General features: G+C 49.9%; 1 protein-coding gene across 4 annotated transcripts in view; it reads right to left on the bottom strand.

The window, feature by feature from the left end:
- Positions 1 to 1550: 1550 nt before the first annotated feature.
- SLC2A13 (solute carrier family 2 member 13) overlaps positions 1551 to 21412 on the bottom strand; it is a 47026-nt gene continuing 27164 nt past the window's right edge. For 2 of the 4 annotated variants that reach the window (XM_078612952.1, XM_078612951.1), the window contains exons 7-13: positions 14922 to 15085; positions 13560 to 13680; positions 12873 to 12998; positions 12007 to 12128; positions 11388 to 11540; positions 10340 to 10921; positions 9606 to 10273 (exon numbers count right to left, since the gene is read on the bottom strand). In XM_078612952.1, coding sequence (XP_078469078.1) covers positions 10689 to 10921; positions 11388 to 11540; positions 12007 to 12128; positions 12873 to 12998; positions 13560 to 13680; positions 14922 to 15085 — 919 coding nt within the window. In that variant the 3' untranslated portion in view covers positions 9606 to 10273; positions 10340 to 10688. Of the gene's footprint in view, positions 6904 to 9605; positions 10274 to 10339; positions 10922 to 11387; positions 11541 to 12006; positions 12129 to 12872; positions 12999 to 13559; positions 13681 to 14921; positions 15086 to 21412 lie in introns of those variants that run through there. The other 2 variants (XM_078612955.1, XM_078612953.1) reach the window with 2 other exon arrangements.

The following is a 21412-nucleotide window of genomic DNA, read 5'->3' as shown; positions in this document are numbered from 1 at the left end:
GGTGGCGCAACCTGCCGAGTTCGATTCCCGCTCACGGTCAACGCCGGTGACTATTATCTGAACCGATCCTGGGCCTACCCCTAGGTCGACTCAGCCTCAAACGGGTACCTGGTGCGGTGTGTGAACGTCGCCACGAGGGAGACAAAGGTGGCCGGGCGTGGTACTGGCCGCCTGGTGGTGTGCCCTGCCGGCCTTAGTAGGTTACTCGCTCACGGCATTTGCCCCAAAAGTATGTTGATTCCATACGGGGGGGGACCTTTAACTTTGTAATGTTATAAATTATGCGGTGTTGCGAAACGGCTAATCAAAGCTCTCTTTTATGTTTTGGTCCAGTCATGCCGTGTCAGCGCCGCACTCACGACAATAAATAATGGAACAGCTGAACTCACAAGAGTTAAGCCGAGCGTTGCCTAAGGCAGTGTGTTGTGTAATGTGAGGTCAGGTGTGGGTGTATAGACACACTCACACACTAGAGACCACCTGCATTGTAACAGGGTGGCTCACATGTCCCGTGACCCGCCATTTCATTCGCTAAAACTTTTTTTTAAAGTCAGGTTTATTTAAAACAGAAAAGGAACAAAAGTGTTAGGGTTAAACTAATTGGAGAGTCACATCTAAATTACTCTGGATTGGAAGGGTGGCTCACATGTCCCGTGACCCGCCATTTCATTCGCTAAAACTTTTTTTTAAAGTCAGGTTTATTTAAAACAGAAAAGGAACAAAAGTGTTAGGGTTAAACTAATTGGAGAGTCACATCTAGACCACTCTGGATTGGAAGAGAGCAGGACCCTTTGTAGGCCATGCGTCGTATCAGAATTTGGTAATATATAAGGGTAGCAAGCACATTAGTAACAAATGATAGGGTTAACAGTGTGAATTATTCATTTCTAAATAATTGCCGTCGTTGGCCACACAACGAACTTGGAACCACAATTGACACCCCTCCCATTGCTGCCGACAAGTGAAATATCTCAATTGGCCTTAACGGACTATTATAACGCCTATTTATAGCGACCTTAATGTGCCTTTATAGTATTTGCTGCGAAAAAATTCCCACAAGTCACTTAATTGGGCTATCATTTGTGGCCTGGTCGCTTTCTGAAAAAAGCTACATACACTTGAGCTAAGTAGGACTTACCTGGTGAAATAAAAAAGTGACAAATTAATAAAATTTCAACGAATTAAAATGTATTTGAACTATATAACTCTTTGTCAGAAGCGACCTGGCCAAAAATGACAACTCAACGAATGTATTGCAGCCAAATAGTCTAAACCTATGTTTCTATACGTGGAGGGAAAAACCGGATGACCAGGAGAAAAATCCACGCGGCCACGGGGAGAACATGCAAACTCCAAATATACAGCATGCGTCATGGTCGGGATCAAACCCACGACCTCCTGCAAACCAGGCGAGGTAGTTAAAATCTTGCCACCATGGCACATCCCTGACAGAGAATTGAAATGAGCAGTTTTGCTTCAAACCACAGTGCGACTTTGCCTTGACGAATGACTAATGATTTCAATAAAACAACACATCCTGGATTCCAATGTAAGATATTGGTCATTTATTTGCACATCACATTTGTCCCAAATCACAGCATACATCATACATCACGGTATAGTTTCGACACCTCGGTAATTAGTACATTAAGACATCATGACCACATTGATTAACATTTTTTGGGATGAGTAATATTTCAAATAAAACAAAGCACCCGTACCCAGGACAGCGAAACATCTTCCCTCATGTAAACAAGGCCATGGGATTGACTCTTTGGCAGAGAGATGCCAGATGATTCCAACCCAGGTCTTTTAGAGAACACGTCCATGACGGGCATTCCACCACCTGTGAAACGATGCAATTTGTGCAAATGTTTTGTTAAACGTTAATTTGACTTGGGCTCTCCCATCCCAAGTTGTCAAGCGTGCGTGCCCAATCGCAAAAGTGTGCAAACTGAAAGTTGTTTCACCAACGCAACCAAATAACCCCCAAAATATCTCCCGTTTTGTTTTATGTTCAATGGTGCTTGGTTCAGACACAAACCTCTGTCCTAAGGCAGCGTGGTTCCCAACCTGCAGTACGTGAACCCCAAGAGGTACATGCTGCTCCATCTCCAGGGAGTACGCGGGACAAATCAATCACAACGGCGGTTGGTTACGTGGGGTACGAGGATGCAAGTGGTCACCAAACAGTGCTTCGTTAACATACACATATTTTGTATTTAATTGCCAAATTTGGTTGTGAGAATTGTTATTCAGGTTAATAAAAAAAACGCTTGCACCACGTGACAATTTAATGTTTGGCTACGTCGGGTGGTGGAGGGTCTTATGACACACTCGGCCAGATTATTACGTGGCCTACCCCCCCCCCCCCCCAAAAAAAAATTCAATAATGAATGAATTAATTTGCCGATTTCGCTTTACGATCCGGCCTGCATTCCCCAACACCGAAAATGTTAGAAATCAAAAGCGTAGGCGGGCACGGGGACATTGCAATGTTGTACCCGGGAGTTGTGGCCCACCGCCCAACGTCACGTGGCTAGCTCCAGTGGTGGACTCAGCCAATCACAGACGCCACACTTCTTGCTGTACCCAACTTGCATTGCCCATCAACTCAAGCTTCTGGGAGAAATCGGACCAACTCGGGCGCACTTGGGTCAACTCGAGTTGGCCGTCCACGGACACCAAACTGAAATTAAAAGTCAACTGAAAGTCTACGTTAAAAAAGTACAAATGATATTACAGTAAAACGCTTGATGGCATCTTAAGAGAAATCCGTACGTTAGTTTACGAGCACATTCATCTTTCACTGAAGAAAATTGCCGCTCCGATCTGGAGACCTCTACACATATATATTTGAAACATGGGCCTGCGACCGCATATTAAAAGTACCATATACATAGTCGTTAAGTGTATTTTCCAATATAGCCACAGCAAACATCAATACACTTAATCACTTACACGATTCATATTTAAGACTGGGCTTCAAAACAAGCCTAATACGTTTGCTCCCAAAACGTTTTCACCGCCCGTCATCGTATGTCTCAGACGAATTTATGTGCTTAATATATTTTTAAAGCACACATACATAGAGGTCTAATTAGCCAAAGGGACTTATACCGAGTGCTGTTAGCGAGCGCCTATTCAGGCCGGCACTATGTACGACACGTGTGGTGTAATCGGCACCACGCACACACACAGCCGCCTTTGCCTCCCCAATGCAATGTATACGTCACATTGTGCCAGATGCTTGTATCAGGCCGAGTGAACCTAGGGGGAGGCCGATGCCACGTTAGCATTCCAATTGCCGGAAGTGCATGGCCTGGATTGTAATCCGGATCAATGTGATCAGAGAGAAGTTTGTGAACCCTGGCCCGTCGCCAAAACACCACGCGTACCCACGCACACATATACACTGCGATTGGACGTGTACCTTAAAAAATATACATTTATAAACAGTTAAGTATTACCCATCGATGGCTGTGGACAATGTTTTTTGGCACAGTTGTTAATGAGAAAGTCACGATCAAAAAAGTGCAAAGGTTATTAAAAAAAGATTACGAGACAGACGGACCAAGCACTCTGAATTAACTAACTGTTCATTACACTCCCACCCCCCACTGTAGCTCACAACAGGAGCAGTTGCCAAGAACCTATTAAGGCTGGCAGGTGACAGAGGCCTGCACCATAGATGCCTGGCCGCCTTTGTCTCCCCAGTGTTTGCTATTCACGCCTATGCAGTTATGCCCAGGCCGCCGTTGAAATAAGGAGGAAAAGTATCATTTATTTTAACGGGCCAATATTTCATCTCGTGCTTAAATAAAGGATATCACTGTTTTACCACAACAAGGGAGGCACTGGCCAGATTCAGATAACAGCAATTGTCACTGGCAATATAGATACAGGAATCAATGGCCAGGAATCAATCCCGGTTTGCTGGAATTGTAGCACAGAGTGCTTGCTAATCACTGCGCCGCCACTCTTACGTAGTAAGCACACACAAAGATCGACGATAACCGTGGACAGTCGGGGCCAGTGCCATTAGCAGAGCACTTATTAAGGCTGGCGCGGACACAACGCTGCGGGGATAGGGCGGTCGGCACCACGCACGCCCTACCACCTTCGTCTCGACGGCGCTGATCTTCATGACCATAGCGCTCTCACCGCACACGCAGGGAACACAATAGATCATTTTTTGGCTGAGCCAATCTAGGGGAGGTCCAAGCGCATGGCTATTTTAGCTCTTTTAACTGGTGATGGGCATTACTGTCACCAGTTAAAATAGGCAAGGTTGAGAGTTCAGACGGAATCAGCATATACTGGAGGAATCCGATGAGCGAGAAAGCAATTTTTCAGATGTTCAATATGGGCGGATCAGAAGGTTACACAGGTCGTGGGTAGCCTCAGCTCATCATCTTCACAGGGATTTGAAAAACAATACCACTGTGGGGAATCAACAATGGTTGTTCCAAGGAAATACTTGCTCCTGGCATAGGAATGGTGAATCTCCACTGGTGCTTTAGAGCCGGAGTGTGAAGACTTTTATTGTAGGTGCCACATCCAGGAATCAAACCTGGGTTCATGAGGTCAATTGGCAGAAGCCGACAGACATGACACCACATCACACCACATCATACGAGCACAGGAGCTGGCACTTATTCCATCCCGACCCTGGCAGCCAACTCGGCTCGTCCATCAATAAAACATCCGTGGAAGCCGCAGATCCCATGATCTTTTAAAAAGGAAAAATACAATGCATTAACCCACAACGCGCAACATTATACCGATGCATTTATAAACGGCAAATCCAGCGCACATTTTCACATATGCATAAAAAATGTACACCGCATAACAATGCTGTCCTCATGTAGAATTATTCTAAGTATCTGCGAAAATGGTTCACCGAAAAATAAAACGGAGGCTCTCTCTATGGACTGGGTTGCCTCGCTTGTTCGTAATTTGCAATCTTTTTCGCAATTGCTGGATTACTGAATGTGCGCACTGCGTGATAGAAAGGAGGAAATCGGACGATGGTGGCAGTCGCCGACGACGCTGGTGTCGAGTGACCGTTTCAAATGGGCTTTTTGTCAATTACGATTTTGCAAGCAGTGGTTAGTGCCAGGCTGTTGCGTACAATTCCACCACAGATACATAAATGCTTTTATTCATGAACCCAGCGACGGCAGCAAATTTAGATGCACGCCAATTAATCTGTATGGGAGGTCGGGGCTGGCTGGTGTGGGGAGACAGGCCATATCACCGATGCCCGTGTGAGCACAATGAACCACCACTTGAAATGCATATGTGCTGCACATGTGCACACGTGGACGTGTACATGTGCGGCCGTTTGTCAACGCAATGCTGGAGGCGCATCCCCATGCCATGTGGGGTCTTGGGGAGTTATTTGACCATACTTCACCATGCTGGTCAGTCAGGGGTTGGCAACATGGGGGGCTTAGGGAGGAGGGGGGTGGGGTACTGACTTGGCATCGAAGTACGGTAAAGCAACTGGTAACAATACACTAAAACTTTGCTCATCGCGTGATTTCCCATCGCGGATTTGACCTTTCGGGCCAAAATGTATCGAGGGTGCATTATGCATCGTAAAGAAGTACTGTACTTTATAACTGCTCGCAATGATGCTGCCGTAGAAGAATACACATGCCATCATCATCATCAGCAATAGCAAGCAAAAGTACGTCGTACTTTTTTGTACTGCATATTTACTGCACATGTCATTAACTCTTATCTTTATTTTCAGGTACATGTTTTCGTGTGTACAGTACAGTGCTGTACACTACGTTAATTAGTATAATTCTGTACATTTTACTGTACAAATTATATTTAGCACTCGAGAAAATAGTAATCGTAAATTACATTAAAATACTTCTCGTTTCATGTTTATAATCGGAAAGGAGCGGGTGTTGTATCACGAACCGTGCACCAAACCATATTTTTTCCATTGGCCTTTAAAGTGTGCGGATCGTGGGTTTGCCGATTGCGATGGGCAAGGTTTTGGCGTACATGGTGTAAAACCACGTGGCAATCATTTGAACCACACCGGTTTTAGGAACTGTGCATTCAAATTGATCAACTTTCTTTCCAGAATAACTTTTCACAGGAACACGATAGGATAGAGTTTCACAAACTCCAGTCCTCGCGACCCCTCACTACCACTCTGTCTTTCCCCGTTCATCAATTTACTGCTCCCATCCAAATGAACTCGTTCTACGCCGCACGCACCTGATGATTGTTAAGCACGTCCCAGGTGACGCGCTAAGATATGAAGCTGGAACACGTGACGCAGACACGTGCACACCGCACGCACGGAACCAGTGTACGCGCACACGTGTACGCGCACACGTGGAACCAGTGTACGCGCACACGTGGAACCCGTGTACGCGCACACGTGGAACCCGTGTACGCGCACACGTGTAACCCGTGTATGCGCACACGTGTAACCCTTGTACACGCACACGTGTAACCCGTGTACACGCACACACAGATCTCAATGTAACTGCTTAGCGCGTCACGTGGGTCGTGTTTAACAATCATTGGGCGCTTGCAGCATGGGCACAAGTTCACTTGAGTGGGATGAGCAACTTGGTAAACGCGGAAAGACATGGGGGTGGGTTGTGAGGATTGGAGTTGAAGAAACCCTGCGATCGACCCTGATTTTTTCAGATACCTGATCCACGTTGTGAAATCAGACACAAATTTATACTTTAAATCATCGAATGAACGAGCTCATGCAATAGACTTTCCGTCGCCGCCACCACCACCAGCACCACCATCACCGGTACGGACATTGTGAGTGCACATACCATCGTGGCCCCGTGCGATACATCGCCGGTCCGTGAACATTGATCAGGAAACATCGTGGGGCCAGCCGACGTCACCTTGCTTTTGGTACACACGCACGTTGCACGTACACACACACACACGCATACACGCAATGTCACATCAGGAAATAATCTTCCTCTTGCTGCGCGTCCCACCCCTGTGTTTGATGATTGTTACTAATAGAGGATGCTGCTGCTGCTGCTGCCATTGTGCAACGGTTAGCACACTGGGACTTGCGACGCAGAGGTCGCCTGGTTCAATATCCCGGGAACGTTTCTCAAATCCGCCGCCCTCCTCATCCCGCACCTCTGTCCATCCAGCAGTAGGAATGGGTGCAACCACAGCAAGTCGGTGGGCAAATGTCACGTCTGGTGGGGTAAAGCGTGGGGGAGACTCCCCACCTCTTTCTCAAGACGCCTGGCCAGTGCCAGTCAGACGGCATCAATCACGTCACCACATCAGGCAGCCCCAGAAGAGGGGACCAGAAGTGGAGATCACGGCGCTACTATTATTCTAGTGGTGCCCACAAGAATAGGCCTCTCGCCCAACACTCGAGGGGGGGGGGGGCGCTCCCTCACGAACGATCTCTGCAGAGTGGTTCGGCGGGGTGGCAAACAACCGAGGATATTGAAAATCTGAGCTGGGCTGGGTGGAATTAAAACCAAACGTAACATCGAAGGGGTTTGTGGGTGTGTGCAGTTATTGGTGGCTGGGCTGAGACCATCAGCTCGCTAGGCCTGAGAACTCCCGTTTCGTCAAGGGCGGCTGAAACCAGGGGTCACCACCAGGCCATCTCAAATATGGATTTTTAAATAACTGTATGATTGTTAGAATTGTCTCTACACAGAACTGGAAATGTTGCAGTCCCTCAGCCTCTCAACTTCCCAGAGCGATATTAGCCACCGGCTTCTGTTTAAGGATGCACACTGTGGGGACCAGCGTCAACTTTCTGGGTTCCATCGCCAGTCAGGCTTGTCAAACAAATCCTGCCAGATTACCAGGCGTTATTGGCAAGAGCACTGCACATAAACTATGGGACCCATTTGAGCGGACAACAAAAAAAGTTTGTGTGTTTTAGAGTGTGAACTTTCTTATTTGTGAACAAAGTTCTTTTCTGTTAAACACGATCGCACATGTACAACGTGGAAACGCTACTACGTAAAGCCCAACTCTTTTTTTTATCCACGCATGATGTGTACAAGGCTCTGGTAATAATGTACAAAGATTCTAAGAACATCAATATAATCACAGCAGCATCTGTATATATACTACACAGCACATCATTTACCTATCACACACCAATTCAAGGCTATATAGATCGTCTCACATGAATGTAAACACCGTTCCAACACTGAGCATATCGATCTGTTAACAGTACTCGTGTTGTATACATTGTGCCACGTATTTGTACATTCTTGGGTTCAATGCTAATTTCCCCCCGTCTCTTGCCCTCGCATTGTTCGCTCGCGTACGGTATCGACAGTTCAACCAAAATTGTGCTATTATATTATTGGAATCGTGACATTAGGCAAATAATTGTTCCTCTGCCCCGCCCACTCCTCACTGACCCCGCCCACCCCTTTACTAACCCCGCCCACTCCTCACTGGCCCCGCCCACCCCTTTTCTAAACCCCGCCCACTACTCACGAAGCCCTCTCATTATCCTTAATGTCGTTTTTTGGGTGAGAGTAAATATTTGTCGTTAAACCCGCCACCACCCGACACAGCCGATTAGTAAGGTTTGTCACGTAGACAAAACATACAATTCGTTACTAGTAGAGTGTGTTGGAGAGTAAACCCACAACATTTCCATCATCAGGATTTTGCCTGATGATGTAAATGTTGTAATTACTGGCGAAACGTCGTACTGGAATTGAAAACGTCTTAACGAATTGCCATGTTTTGTTTACGTGACAAACCTTGCTAATTAGCTATGTTGGGTTGTGGCAGGTTTAACAACACATTTATATTTACGCGATCCAACCCAAAAAACCTCTCTTATGGATATTGATCGCGAAAGTCGACATGTTAAAGCCCTACCCCCCCCCCCCCATTGCCTGCATCATGAGCCAAGCTTGAAACGGGAACACCGATTTTTTTGTTGGAAATCAGGGTAAGGTTATCAACCACAGCCCATAACATCTACAACGTCCTTCCGAGTGCCCGTCCTATTTCCACATTCGCCGTAACACTGGAATAAAGTACGACAGAAATTTCCTTGGCGCGTTCACCCCCTCTCAGTGCCCGTCAGCATATTTGCTTTTCTTCGACTCGAATGTTATCGTGAGTGGGGAGGGGGCGGCAACTTCTGCCTCCAGAAACATTGTACAAGTGCAGCAGATGATCAAATGCTGGGGGAGGGGGGTGGGGGGGGGGGCACCAGTGCAAGTAAGCGACTTGTACAGTTCATCCGAACGTTCATTACGCATGGTTAGACTGGACACGGCAGACAGAGGGAGGGGTGGGTTGATGCATGTGTGGTCTGTGGAGGGTCATGCTGCTGCCGTTGCTGATGATTATGCAGTTGCTATTGTTACTAAAGGAGACTATGATATTGCCACTGCTGCTGCTAGGGACATCACCGATACTGCTGCTGGTGATGATGATGATGACACCAAATATTCTGATGAGGATGCCGCAGATGAGAATGTTGTTGTTGTTGCTCCTACTGCTGTTGCCAATGGTGCCGGCGATGTCACTGATGATGATACCAGTGCTTCTAAAGATGATGATTGATGATTACGAAGATCCTGATGATGATATTCTTGCTGCTGCCCCCGCTGTTGATGCCAATGTTGATGATGCTGATCGTGCTGATGATGGTAAAAATCATGCTTCTACTGATGACAGTTAAGACAAAACAGCTCAAGTTGTTGTTTGAACTACTAACGGTCCTTCTACTGCTTCTGCTGCTGCTGAATATGGGTGGCAGAAGGAAGTTAAGGCTTTGGACACCAGGGCGAATAGAGGAAGAGGTTTGGGTTTGGAAATGAAAAAGGAATCAGAAAGAGATGGGGACAGGCACAGACAGACACAGCTAGAGACACACACGCAGAGACAGAGATACACAAAACAGCAACTGATACTCTTACGGGGAAACAGACGCGGAGATGGACAATAGGCAGAGCGATGCAGACGTGATACGGACATAGACATACAAAAGGACAGACAGGGAATCATAGAAGAGGGACAGAGAGACGCACGTGCACAGAAACAGACATGAACAGGAGGCACAGATATCGATTTTGACGGGAGACGCAGTGAGGCCACGGGCGGTGAGGCAGGAAAACTGAAGGCAGCCAAGAGACGGACGGTCGTCTGGCCGCTCCGCCGAGACGCACGGAACAACACTGCCTCCGTCGCTCGAAATCGGACAGACACGGGCAGGAGATGCAGGCACACAGACATGGACGGACAGGGTCCATTTGAACTCCAAATAATTTTAGTTTTACCAGGTAAGGCCCTCGGAGCTATACAGCTCTTTTTCTGAAGTGACCTGGCCACAAATTATAGCTCAACGAAGTGGCGGCTTATCACGTGCAAATTTACAGCGGCCAAATACTCTTAAAGGTTCTGATTCTAAATGCGGAGGGAAAAACCGGGAGAAGAATCCACGCGACCACAGGGAGAACACGCAAACTCCATATATACAGCAGGCGTCAGGGTCGGGATGGAACCCACGACCTCCTGTATACAAGGCGAGGTATTTAACATCTCGCCACCGTGGGTCAGTCCGTGGGCAGGTTGGGGGGGCATGGCGAAGCAGGCTGAAAAGAGAGGCGGCCAAGAGGCGACCGGAAGTCGGAGCAGACACGCGGCGAGTGCCGCCACCACCGCCTCCTCCGTCACTCGGCGTCGGAGGTGTCGGAAAGCTGCCCGTTGGCGCCCGTCACGCGGATGTACTCCACCTGCTGCGGGGCGGAGCCGGCGCCAGAGCGGCCGGGCCACCAGACGCACGACCCCGCGCCCGCAAACAGCGCCTCCATCTCCTCCAGGGTGCGCCCGCGCGTCTCCGGCACGCACGTCGCGATGAACAGCACGCCCAGTAGACCCAGGCCCGTGTACATGAAGAAGACGCCTGCGGGGTCGCGGGGTCGCGGGGGGGGGTTAGGGGGGAGGGAGGTTCAAACGACTGTCAGGATTTGTGGTGACGATTTGGGGGTCACGGTCTGGCCGACTGTCACTATTCACGGTCGATGAAGATTTTGGGTGGTGAACGGCAGTGGTTGTTGTTGTCGCGTGTAAGCAAGTGGGGAGCGTTCCGATTCCCGCTCACGGCCGGCATCAGTGGTGATTATCTGAACTGCTCCTTGGCCTTCCCGAGTGTCGGACGCAGCGTACAAACCTTAGTTTTGGGGAAACAAAGGCGGCCGGGCGTGGTGCCGGCCGGGCGTGGTGCCGGCCACCCCTACTGCCATCATGTGGCCGTGTCGGCCTTAACAGCCGCCTCGCCAACAGCATTATCCCCCCGAGCAAGCAGTCCGTGACAGGTCACGCTGAGGAGCTCTCGCCATTGTGCGTGCGTGTGCGCACACGTCGCCCACCGTAGTACGTGAGGCTCTGCGCCAGCTGCAGGAAGGTGAGCGACACCGCCAGGTTGCACACCCAGTTGACGGTGGCCGACATGGAGTTGCCCGTGCTGCGCGCCCACAGCGGGTAGATCTCCGAGTTGACGGTCCACGGCGTGGAGCCCATGCCTAGCACGTTCACACAAAGCGAGCAGCGTAGCACCGCGGTTATCCCGCTTATGAGGATGGGTAGCGGCGCTTCGCAAGAGTTCCGAATGGATTCTGCCCCTCCGCCCCGTGTCATTGACGACGCGACGGTACGACTGGGATAATCGGAAGTTTTTTTTCTCTCGATAAAAGCCCAAAGATCTAAGAAGCTCTTTTTAAAGGGCGATCCGGCCGGCAGACAACATAAAAGCTATCCGCAATTCCACATTTTAAAAACAAACAAACTCCATTACAGCAATTATGCCGTAAAACTACATTTACACTTACACGGAGAACACAACAAATACACCGCTCACGCTCTGTGACATTGCTGAACAAAAAGGTAAAAGAGTCTCACATTGTCTAAGTATGCATAACATTAATAGTTTAACATTATTCAACTGTACATACTGTTATTCAGGAACAAAGATCGGGCGCGAACGCTCACCGGGGGCAAAGCACATGAGGTAGAGGATGAGTCCGAGCAGCGCGAGCCACGAGTAGGGCGTGGGGCAGTAGTTGTAGGCCCACGAGAGGCCCGCCCGCTGTGTTGCGTTCGTGCTGCTGCACCTGCAAGGCCGGCGCCGGCGGCCAAGAGGAACGATCGCGTCAACGACCCTCGTCGCCAACTGGCGGCGGCTGTCATCGTTCCGTCCCGGAGCGATCGTGGCGGAGGTGATGATTATAATGATGACGGATGGGCCGTTGAACCCTGACTCGGGTGTGCTGCACAAGCAGTTGTGGCCAGGACCACGCCCCATCACCTTTGTCTTGTGAGTTCTGATGTTAACAGAACTGCAACGAGTAGTCGTTGAGGCCGAGTCGAACTAGGGGAGGCCCAGAAGATAATCGTCGCTGGTTGTTGGTGGCCGAGAGCGGGAATCGAACTCCGGTCGCCAGGTTCATCGCGCAGTGCACTAACCACTGCATTGCCGCCTTCACACACATATAGACATAGATCCCCCGTGTAGCCTTAACAGACTGTTGGGGCAAGTGCTGTTAGGGAGCACATATCAAGTCCGGAACGGCACACGAGGGGGTGGATGGCCAACACCACTCCTGACCACCTTTGTCTCCCCAGCGGCGATGTTTACACACCGCACCAGGTACTCATTTGAGGCTGAATCGACCTAGGGGAGGCCCAGGACCGGTTCAGATAATCATCACTGGTGTTGGCCGTGAGCGGGAATTGAATACTCGGTTTTCCGGGTCCGTAGCGCAGTGCGCTCACCACTGTACTACCGCTCCCCACACACATGGGCACGCACACAGTGACACATGCGCTCACATACATTCGTGCGTGCGAGTTCCCACCTGCCCCAGGTGGCCTGGTCCGTGTTGTCGGGGTCGGCGGGGAGGCAGGAGGAGTTGTCCACGTGCGATCCGTTCATCCCGAAGCAGAAGCCACAGCGGGGGTCCAGCATGCACGTCTCACACACGCTGCGCCCAACACACACACGGGCACAAAGACAAAGATCCCCTGTACAGACATAACACACTCTCGGGGCAAGTGCTGTTAACGAGCACCTATGGAGGCCGGAACAGCACACGAGAGGGAGGGTCGGTGGCCAGCACCACGCCTGACCGCTTTTGTCTCCCCAGTACTGATGTGTACACACCGCACCATTTTTAATCCAAGTTAGTAGAGAGGCCCAGGTCTGGTTCAAATAATCGACACTATTACTGGTCGGACTCGGGTTTCTGGGTTCATAGCGCAGCGCGCCAACCACTTCCCTACTAGTCCCCAATCCAATACCAACACCCGCCGACCGCCACTAAGTGGCGGTGACGTCACCGCCGTGACCGTGCCAGGCTGGGTGCACTTTGAGGCCACGTGAAGTGCCGAAGGTTCGCTGACAGTCACGGGACAGACCCAGGTGCCATCGATTGACTGAGATGACTGACAGATACACCACCTGTGCCCCCTACGGTGCCGACTTGCTGCGTTTTAGCCGTACCACTCCCCACACATGCAAACGGACACACGTGCGATGCTGTCACCTGTACGCCATGCATGAAGAGTTGGTGACTGCTGGGTCGTGGGGGTGCAGAATCACGGGGGGCGACGTCTGGGACGCGAGGAGGAAGGCGCAGCCCAGGAGGGCGAGGCTCAGCGTGGTGCCTGTGCAACGACAAAGACAAAGATCCCCCGTATAGCCTTAACAGACTGTTGGGGCAAGTGCTGTTAGCGAGCGCCTATGAAGGCCGGAACGGCGGACGAGGGTGTGGGTTGCCAGCACCATGCCCGGTCGCCTTTGTCTCCCCAGTGGAAATGTCATTTGAGGCCGAGTGGACCTAGAAAAGGCCCAGGACAGGTTCAGGCAATCGTCGCTGGTGTTGGCCGTGAGCGGGAATCCAACTCGGGTGGCCAGGTTCGTAGCGCAGCGCGCTAACCGCTACAGCGACGAACTCCGATTGCTGGTGGCTACACTGCACATGGCCTGTAGTAATGCAGCACTGTGCAAGCTGGGGTTGGTGGATCACACACACACACGTGTCCGTGAAACCTCTCCCCACCCGTCGTCATCGAGGTCGCCATCTCCTGGCTTTGCGGGGTATGACGGCGGTACAGCAAGTGGGTTAACGTCAACCTGCAAGAGGATTGAGTGTTACCCCCACCCCTCACTCCCCCCCCACCCCGTCCAACAACGCACGTGTGGGTTTTTTCCAAGTTATCCGGATAGTGAATAAGTATAACCCGTAAAAACAAAGTTTTTCACTATAAATCCTTTATATGCGTGGCGGCTAGAGTCCTCTCGTCCTCTGGCTTGAGATGGCTGCCACCTATGGGTCAGATGATTGCATTGCACCATTAAGCAATTGGTAATTAAATATAATATTTTTGTCCTAAAAAGTGTAAAAGTTTGGAAAAAAATGTTCACGAACATTAATTGTCACGCACAACGAGTCTGTGTGGAAAATGTCAGCTCGATTGGATCACGGGAAGTGGGTTAAAAAACGACCGAAAGATTTGCACGGTCCTAAGCAAGCAAGCGAACTTAATATAAAGGATTTAAAAATAAACATTAATAGGTGAGGTGGCCAATCAACATCCCAACGTAGGCCGACAGAGCTTGGACAATAGTTCCGCGCTGGTATCTGGCCCACTACCCGCCTCGCCTGCGTCTCCCCGAATGGTTCTCTCTCGCCCTCTCTCTCCGAGAGCGAACGAATAAGCGGCGCAAATGAAAAACAAAAGTTTGCTTTTATTGAACAAAAACGCGAGCCCCGTCACAGCCCGTCGCGCAAGTCTGGGAGTCAACAGTCGCGGAGAACCGTCCCGACGCGACGGAGCCGACGCGTCGCAAATTTAACGTCCGGTGAGGGGGGTTGGGGGGGGGGAGCCCGTGAGGACAATGGCACCTGCCATGCTGATGAGGCTGAGCTGCCTGCGACCCACGCGCTCCACCAGCCACACGCCCAGCCCCGAGAAGACGAAGTTGGTGAAGGCCGTGGCGGACGCCAGCCAGATGGCGGTGGAATCGTCCGCCACGCCGGCCATCTGCAGGATGGTGGCGCTGTAGTACCTGCGGGGATGGGCGGGCAGGCGGGCGGCACGGACGTACACGCAGGCACACGCGTGCGCACGTAGACACGCGTACGGACAGATGCGCGCGCACACACACACGCATGGACACACACACACATGCATGGACACACACGCGTACGGATAGATGCGCGCACACACACGCAGATGTGCGTGCGCACACACACGCAGATGTGCGTGCGCACACACACGCGTGCGTGCGCACACACGCACGCGTGCGTGCGCACACACACGCACGCATGGACACACGTACGCACGGACACACACGCACGCATGGACACACACACGCACGCATGGACACGCGCGCACGCACGGACACACGCACGCACGGACACACGCACGCACGGACACACACACACGGACAAAAACACACAAACACGCACGGACACACACACACACACGCACGCATGGACACACACACGCATTAGTAATTTAGGATTTACACCGCAACCCCCCAAACAACCCCGCACCTCCGATTAGCACGGTTGGCTATGTACTGTGCGGAAGAAGTTCAATATGCATACATTCACCTTCGCCGAGATATTCAATGAATCGTCACGATTTGGGGTTGGAATTCGATGCAAAGAGCATGCTATTTTTTCTTGTTCTCACCGTCCCATTTGTACTGTGGCGGGCGGAAGGCAGAGGTGTGAAACCGCGAGTGCACAGCCACAAAAAGACAAATATCCCCTGTACAGCATTTACAGGCTGTTGGGGCAAGTGCTGTTCGCGAGCACCTATGAAGGACAGAACGGCACACGAGGGGATGGGTGGTCAGCAGCATGCCCGGCCGCCTTTGTCTCCCTAGTGGCGATATTTACACATTACACGAGGTACTCATTTAAGGCCGAGTTAACCTAGGGGAGGCACAGGACTGGTTCAGGAACGGTTCAGATAATCGCCCCTGGAGTTGGTGGCCGCGAGCGGGAATCGAACTTGAGTCTCTGCCGGGTTCCTCGCACAACTCGCTAACCTACCTCCACAGTGCGCGTGCTTGCATGCGTGCGTATACACAGACACGCACATACGCACACAGACGATGGAATAAACCATCAACTTTACTTCTCGTGTTCACCGTCACCTCCGTACGCGCGCACGAGCGCACATCGCCAGCCTGAACCCGCGGCAATTCATCCAAGGGTGCCGGAGCGACACATCGGCTCGTGCGCCAGGGTACGGTGCACAGACACACGCCTCTGGCGAGCACAACGGAAATGACGACGACGCAATTCCTTTACCCATCGAATTCCGTATTGAGTATCGAGGCTGTTTTTTTCCCCGGAGCGTTCTGCTTCGGAATGTTTGGCCAATTTTGTTGTTGAAAGTTGAATACGGCAGGAAACCGTGGTACCTGGAGAAAACCCCATGCATGAGAAAGGAGAAATGCTCAAACAACCCCATTTAACTGCATTGTCATCAAACGCATCTGACTGTGGAGTTTTCCAGATCTGTGCGATTCGTAAACTTGTGCCTTCCCAAGAGCAGGATTACAGGCGTGAGCCATCACACGTGCACACATGCATCCATACAAACGCATACATGCATGCACATGGGCGGGCACGCACGCACACACACTGCATGCAAGCACGCAGACGCACACGATCGAACACATGCACGCGCGCACGCATGCACAGTCACGCACTTGACCCACAAGAGTTCAATCACGTTGCTGCCATCCTCTCCCGGCGATGAGTTCTAGAATGAAAGAAAGGTGAACCCTGAAAAAAAACAATCAAATGCTGCGTCTGCTGCAAGAGAAGTCACACACGAAAGTAGCATTCTCCCCACAAGAAAACACACGTCTGGCTTCAAACAGCGACTTCAAAGCGGCAGCTATCATGTTACTCTGCATTCATGACATCTCTCCACCTTGCTCCCCCACCTGCAGACAGCTGGAATTTAGAATACCTCAGAGCACTTGTCAGGAAGCTATGTGGCTGAGGGGTGAGATCATCTATAGACAGTAAATAAAGACCTTCATCTGTATGTCTCAAAACAGGTTATTTGAACACTTTATTTAGAATTTCACTGTGAGCTAAGAAGCTCCTGAATCGGGTTTCATCAACAAAATAGAAAAACTGTCACATTAAAAACACGACGCTTGCAACAGGTCGCATAAAAATTATAAATAGAATAAATACAGAAATGAAAAAAGTCTATTTTGTTTACAATATATTACTTAATTAGAAATTACATATTTAACTAAACTGAACATTAAGATTAGAGAAACATATTGCAAAAATAGTGCATCTAGAGTGAGGAATAAGATTCGATAAAATATTGCAAAACGAGGAATAGAAACGCCTTTGGAAAAATTGCTTCCCTGTGCAAACGACTAATTCGAAGTAGCACTAGTAACCATAACAATCACCATCATCTACTTGCTTCAGCAGTGGCAGATTGGCAGGAATGCACTTAAAAGAAGTTGATTTCAGATGATTGAGTGAAGGTGGTAACTGCGAATCAAGTTTTGTGGTGATATTGCTCCAGAGACGAGGGGCGGCCACTGAGAATGCCCGATTACCAAAACCTGTTTTGTACCTTGGAACATTCAACAAAAACAATAATGAGCTCCCTCAGGTTAGGTCTGGCGTCAACAGATCCAACAAATACTCTGCCGAATTGGAACCAAGGACATTTCTAATAAGCAAAGCCTGGTGAATGATTCTGCGATCAAGGAGGGATGTTAGGCCAGTCTATCTGTATAGGTCACAATGATGAGTTTTATCAAGGGCATCCAGAGCAAACCTTACAGTACTTCCCGACAAGGTGGAAAGCTGAAATATGATACTTAGGTAGCTTTTAGGACACAAACAACAGGAAAAATCTGAAAATGCGAGATTTTTCATTTCAAGGCCCCCAAATCTCGATTTTAAGTGCCACATGAACATGTTTGTGTGCGTCATTCAGAAACCTTTCAAAATAATATTTTGCGTTGTTTTGTATGATAGAGCATTAAATGGCAAATAAAATTAAAGCGAGAACCATTGGTTCTACAGTACTTTTATTGTTTGAGATATTTCGGACGCAAGCGGTTTTGAACGAAAAAATACGCATTTTATTATGTTCAAATTTGAATAATTCGAAAACGGTAAAATTTTAAAGTTAATATATATTTGTTCTTTCTAATAAAAAAGAACGGAATCTTTAAACCTCTTTAAATATAAGTATTTTTTTTAGTAGTGTTTAGTGTCTGATTGTAGATAAAAATTGTTCAAAATCATATCAGGTTAATTATATTCATTGAAAACGTATGACTGCGAAGACAGGCTTCATGAACTAGTTGTATATATATGTTGAACTTCTTTCGCACTGCACGTAGCCAACGGTGCTAATCATCCACTGCTGAGATCCGTGGGTAAAACCCAGGTTTCAGACAAGTGTGATGATACTAGTTTCTCGAGTAGGGAACTCTATCCCAGACGCGTGTTAATGTAATACTGTTTGAGATCACATTTGGGTTATTACTTCATTTGGCCAAATTCCAGCTCTGTGCATTTAATATTCGAGTTTGAGTAACATGTGACCACAACTCTTTGCAGTCCATTAACAGCTGTGCCTCCAGTGGGGATCAAGAGGTCCACTCAAGTGGAATCAGAAGTAGGTCTGTGAGATCTTTTTCCAGGGCCGCTTTTCTGACACAGGGTGGTGCGCGCTGCTTGCTGGCAGAATATCCAAATGTACATTCTGCCAATTGCAAAATCGGGATGGAATCGACAGAAGAAGAATAATCTGGGAATAACAATTGCCAAGGTGACCGCAGCAGTGGCGACGCGTCGTGTAGTCGTGCACCGCTCTGTGAACCTGGCGACCCGAGTTCAATTCCCAGCCACTGTCAACAAAGACCAGTGGCGAGCGACCTTGGAACACTAACCTGGGCCTATCGTTCAACCCGAGCCCACGCTGACCAGTGCGGCAAAATATGATCAAACAACCCAGCTCGCCAACAGGGCATTGGGAGGCCTTGATCCGGCAACAGATTGTCAAGGAGCTGTAAATTAGTAAAACTGTCCGGGCCTATGGGCACGAGTGTCTGTTTGCCACTTGCTCGGCTAATGAACTCCGATTTCAAAGGCAGCTCCTGCCCCATCAAACGAGCCACTTCCCCCACAGCTAAAACATTCATACCCGAACTTTCGTGATCTTTTTCCAAGGTGGCAATAAAATATTAAAGGTTTTTCTTGCATTTGCATGCCACACGTCCGATGTTATGAATAAATTTGGCACCGCGCATGTTTGCGCGCGTGTGTGTGTGTGTGTGCGCGAGCGTGTCCGTCCACCCATGGGCACCTGGGTCTATCCCGTAACCTCCAGCAAGCAATAATTCAATACTTCACGTGGCCTCAGGGTGCACCTAGCCTGGCACAAGTGCCGTGGTGACGGCACCGCCAGTTAGTGAACGGCGGTTGTCGAGTTGTGTGAAAGTGTGCGCACGCATCTGTGTGTGTGTGTGCGCGCGCATGAGTCGATGTGCATGTGTGCGTGCATGAAATGTTAAGGTAGTCTGTATTTAAAATAAGGGCCAAGGTAGCAACTCTGAAACATTCTTCGATTAGGCCAACATTTCACGGTTATGCATAATTCAAGAGCAAGAAACAATCTCAATCGTGAATTGTATTTTAATAAGAACCATCCTCGTGACTTTATATCTATTTACATAAGAGTGTCATTTAATATGTTCGCGTGTGTGAATGTGGGGAGCGGTAGTGTAGCGGTGAGTGCGCTGTGCTCCGAACCCCGTGACCTGAGTTCGATTCCCGCTCACGACCAACACCAGCGACGATTGCCTGAACCTGTCCTGGGCCTCTTCTCGGTCCACTCAGCCTCAAATTACATTTCCACTGGGGAGACAAAGGCGACCGGGCATGGTGCTGGCAACCCACACCCTCGTCCGCCGTTCCGGCCTTCATAGGCGCTCGCTAACAGCACTTGCCCCAAAAGTCTGTTAAAGGCTATACTGGAGGATCTTTGTCTTTGAGTGCGATTGAATGTGCCAAAATAGAGGCACAAGCTGGCACAGCCAGGAGCACAGGTGATGCATCTGCCAGTGATCTCAGTCAGTCAACCCATGTATGTATATTGAACTTCTTTCACACCACGCGTAGCCAACCGTGCTAATCGGAGGTGCCACCTGGGTTTGTCCTGTGACTTCCTGCTAACTAGCTTTCACACCTCAAAATGGCCTCAAAGCGCACCTAGCCTGGCGCAAGCGCTGTGGTAATGTCACCATCACTTAGTGGTGAATGGAGGCTGTTGTTATTGCACGTGCGTGTATGTGTGTCGGTCTTTGTATGTGTGCACGATGCAGCGTACGTGTGTGTGTGTGTGCGCACATGTCTTTGTGTAGATGTGCGGCAAATGGTGATTGAGTTTCAGGACAGGATCACCCCTAGGTCGGATCGACATTAAATGAATACTCTACATGGCTTATAAACAGCAGCATTCGGGAAGACAAAAGTGGCAAGGCACAGTGCCGGGTACACGACCACCCCTCTGGTGAATAGGTGATCGCGAACAGCACTACCCATGCAATCTCGAAGGCTGAATTGAGGGATCTCTGTCATTATGAGTATACGTTCACGGTATATATTTTAACTGACACATAAATGTTATAATGTCTGCAAGGACCGTGACGGCTAATCATTATCTGTCATCCGTAATGTCCGCTGGCCTCGCCGAGCGACGGCTCACGTGCGTATGTCTGTGCGTGTGTATGTGCGTGTGTCTGTGCGTGTGTCTGTGCGCGTGTCTGTGCGTGTGTCTGTGCGTGTGTCTGTGCGTGTGTCTGTGCGCGTGTCTGTGCGTTTGCCTGTGCGTTTGCCTGTGTCTGTGCGTGTGTCTGTGCCTGTGCGTGTGTCTGTGCGTGTGCCTGTGCGTGTGTCTGTGCGTGTGTCTGTGCGTGTGTCTGTGCGTGTGTCTGTGCGTGTGTCTGTGCGTGTGTCTGTGCGTGTGTCTGTGCGTTTGCCTGTGCGTGTGTCTGTGCCTGTGCGTGTGTCTGTGCCTGTGCGGGTGTCTGTGCATGTGTCTGTGCGCGTGTCTGTGCGCGTGTCTGTGCGCGTGTCTGTGCGCGTGTCTGTGCGCGTGTCTGTGCGCGTGTCTGTGCGCGTGTCTGTGCGCGTGTCTGTGCGCGTGTCTGTGCGCGTGTCTGTGCGCGTGTCTGTGCGTTTGCCTGTGCGTTTGCCTGTGTCTGTGCGTGTGTCTGTGCCTGTGCGTGTGTCTGTGCGTGTGCCTGTGCGTGTGTCTGTGCGTGTGCCTGTGCGTGTGTCTGTGCGTGTGTCTGTGCGTGTGTCTGTGCGTGTGTCTGTGC

This window comes from Lampetra planeri, chromosome 40 (genome assembly GCF_965212315.1).
Source record: "Lampetra planeri chromosome 40, kcLamPlan1.2.h2, whole genome shotgun sequence".
Classification (NCBI taxonomy): Eukaryota; Metazoa; Chordata; class Hyperoartia; order Petromyzontiformes; family Petromyzontidae; genus Lampetra; species Lampetra planeri.
The sequence above is the reverse complement of the archived record's forward strand: the minus strand, read 5'-3'. Positions and strand labels throughout refer to the sequence as shown.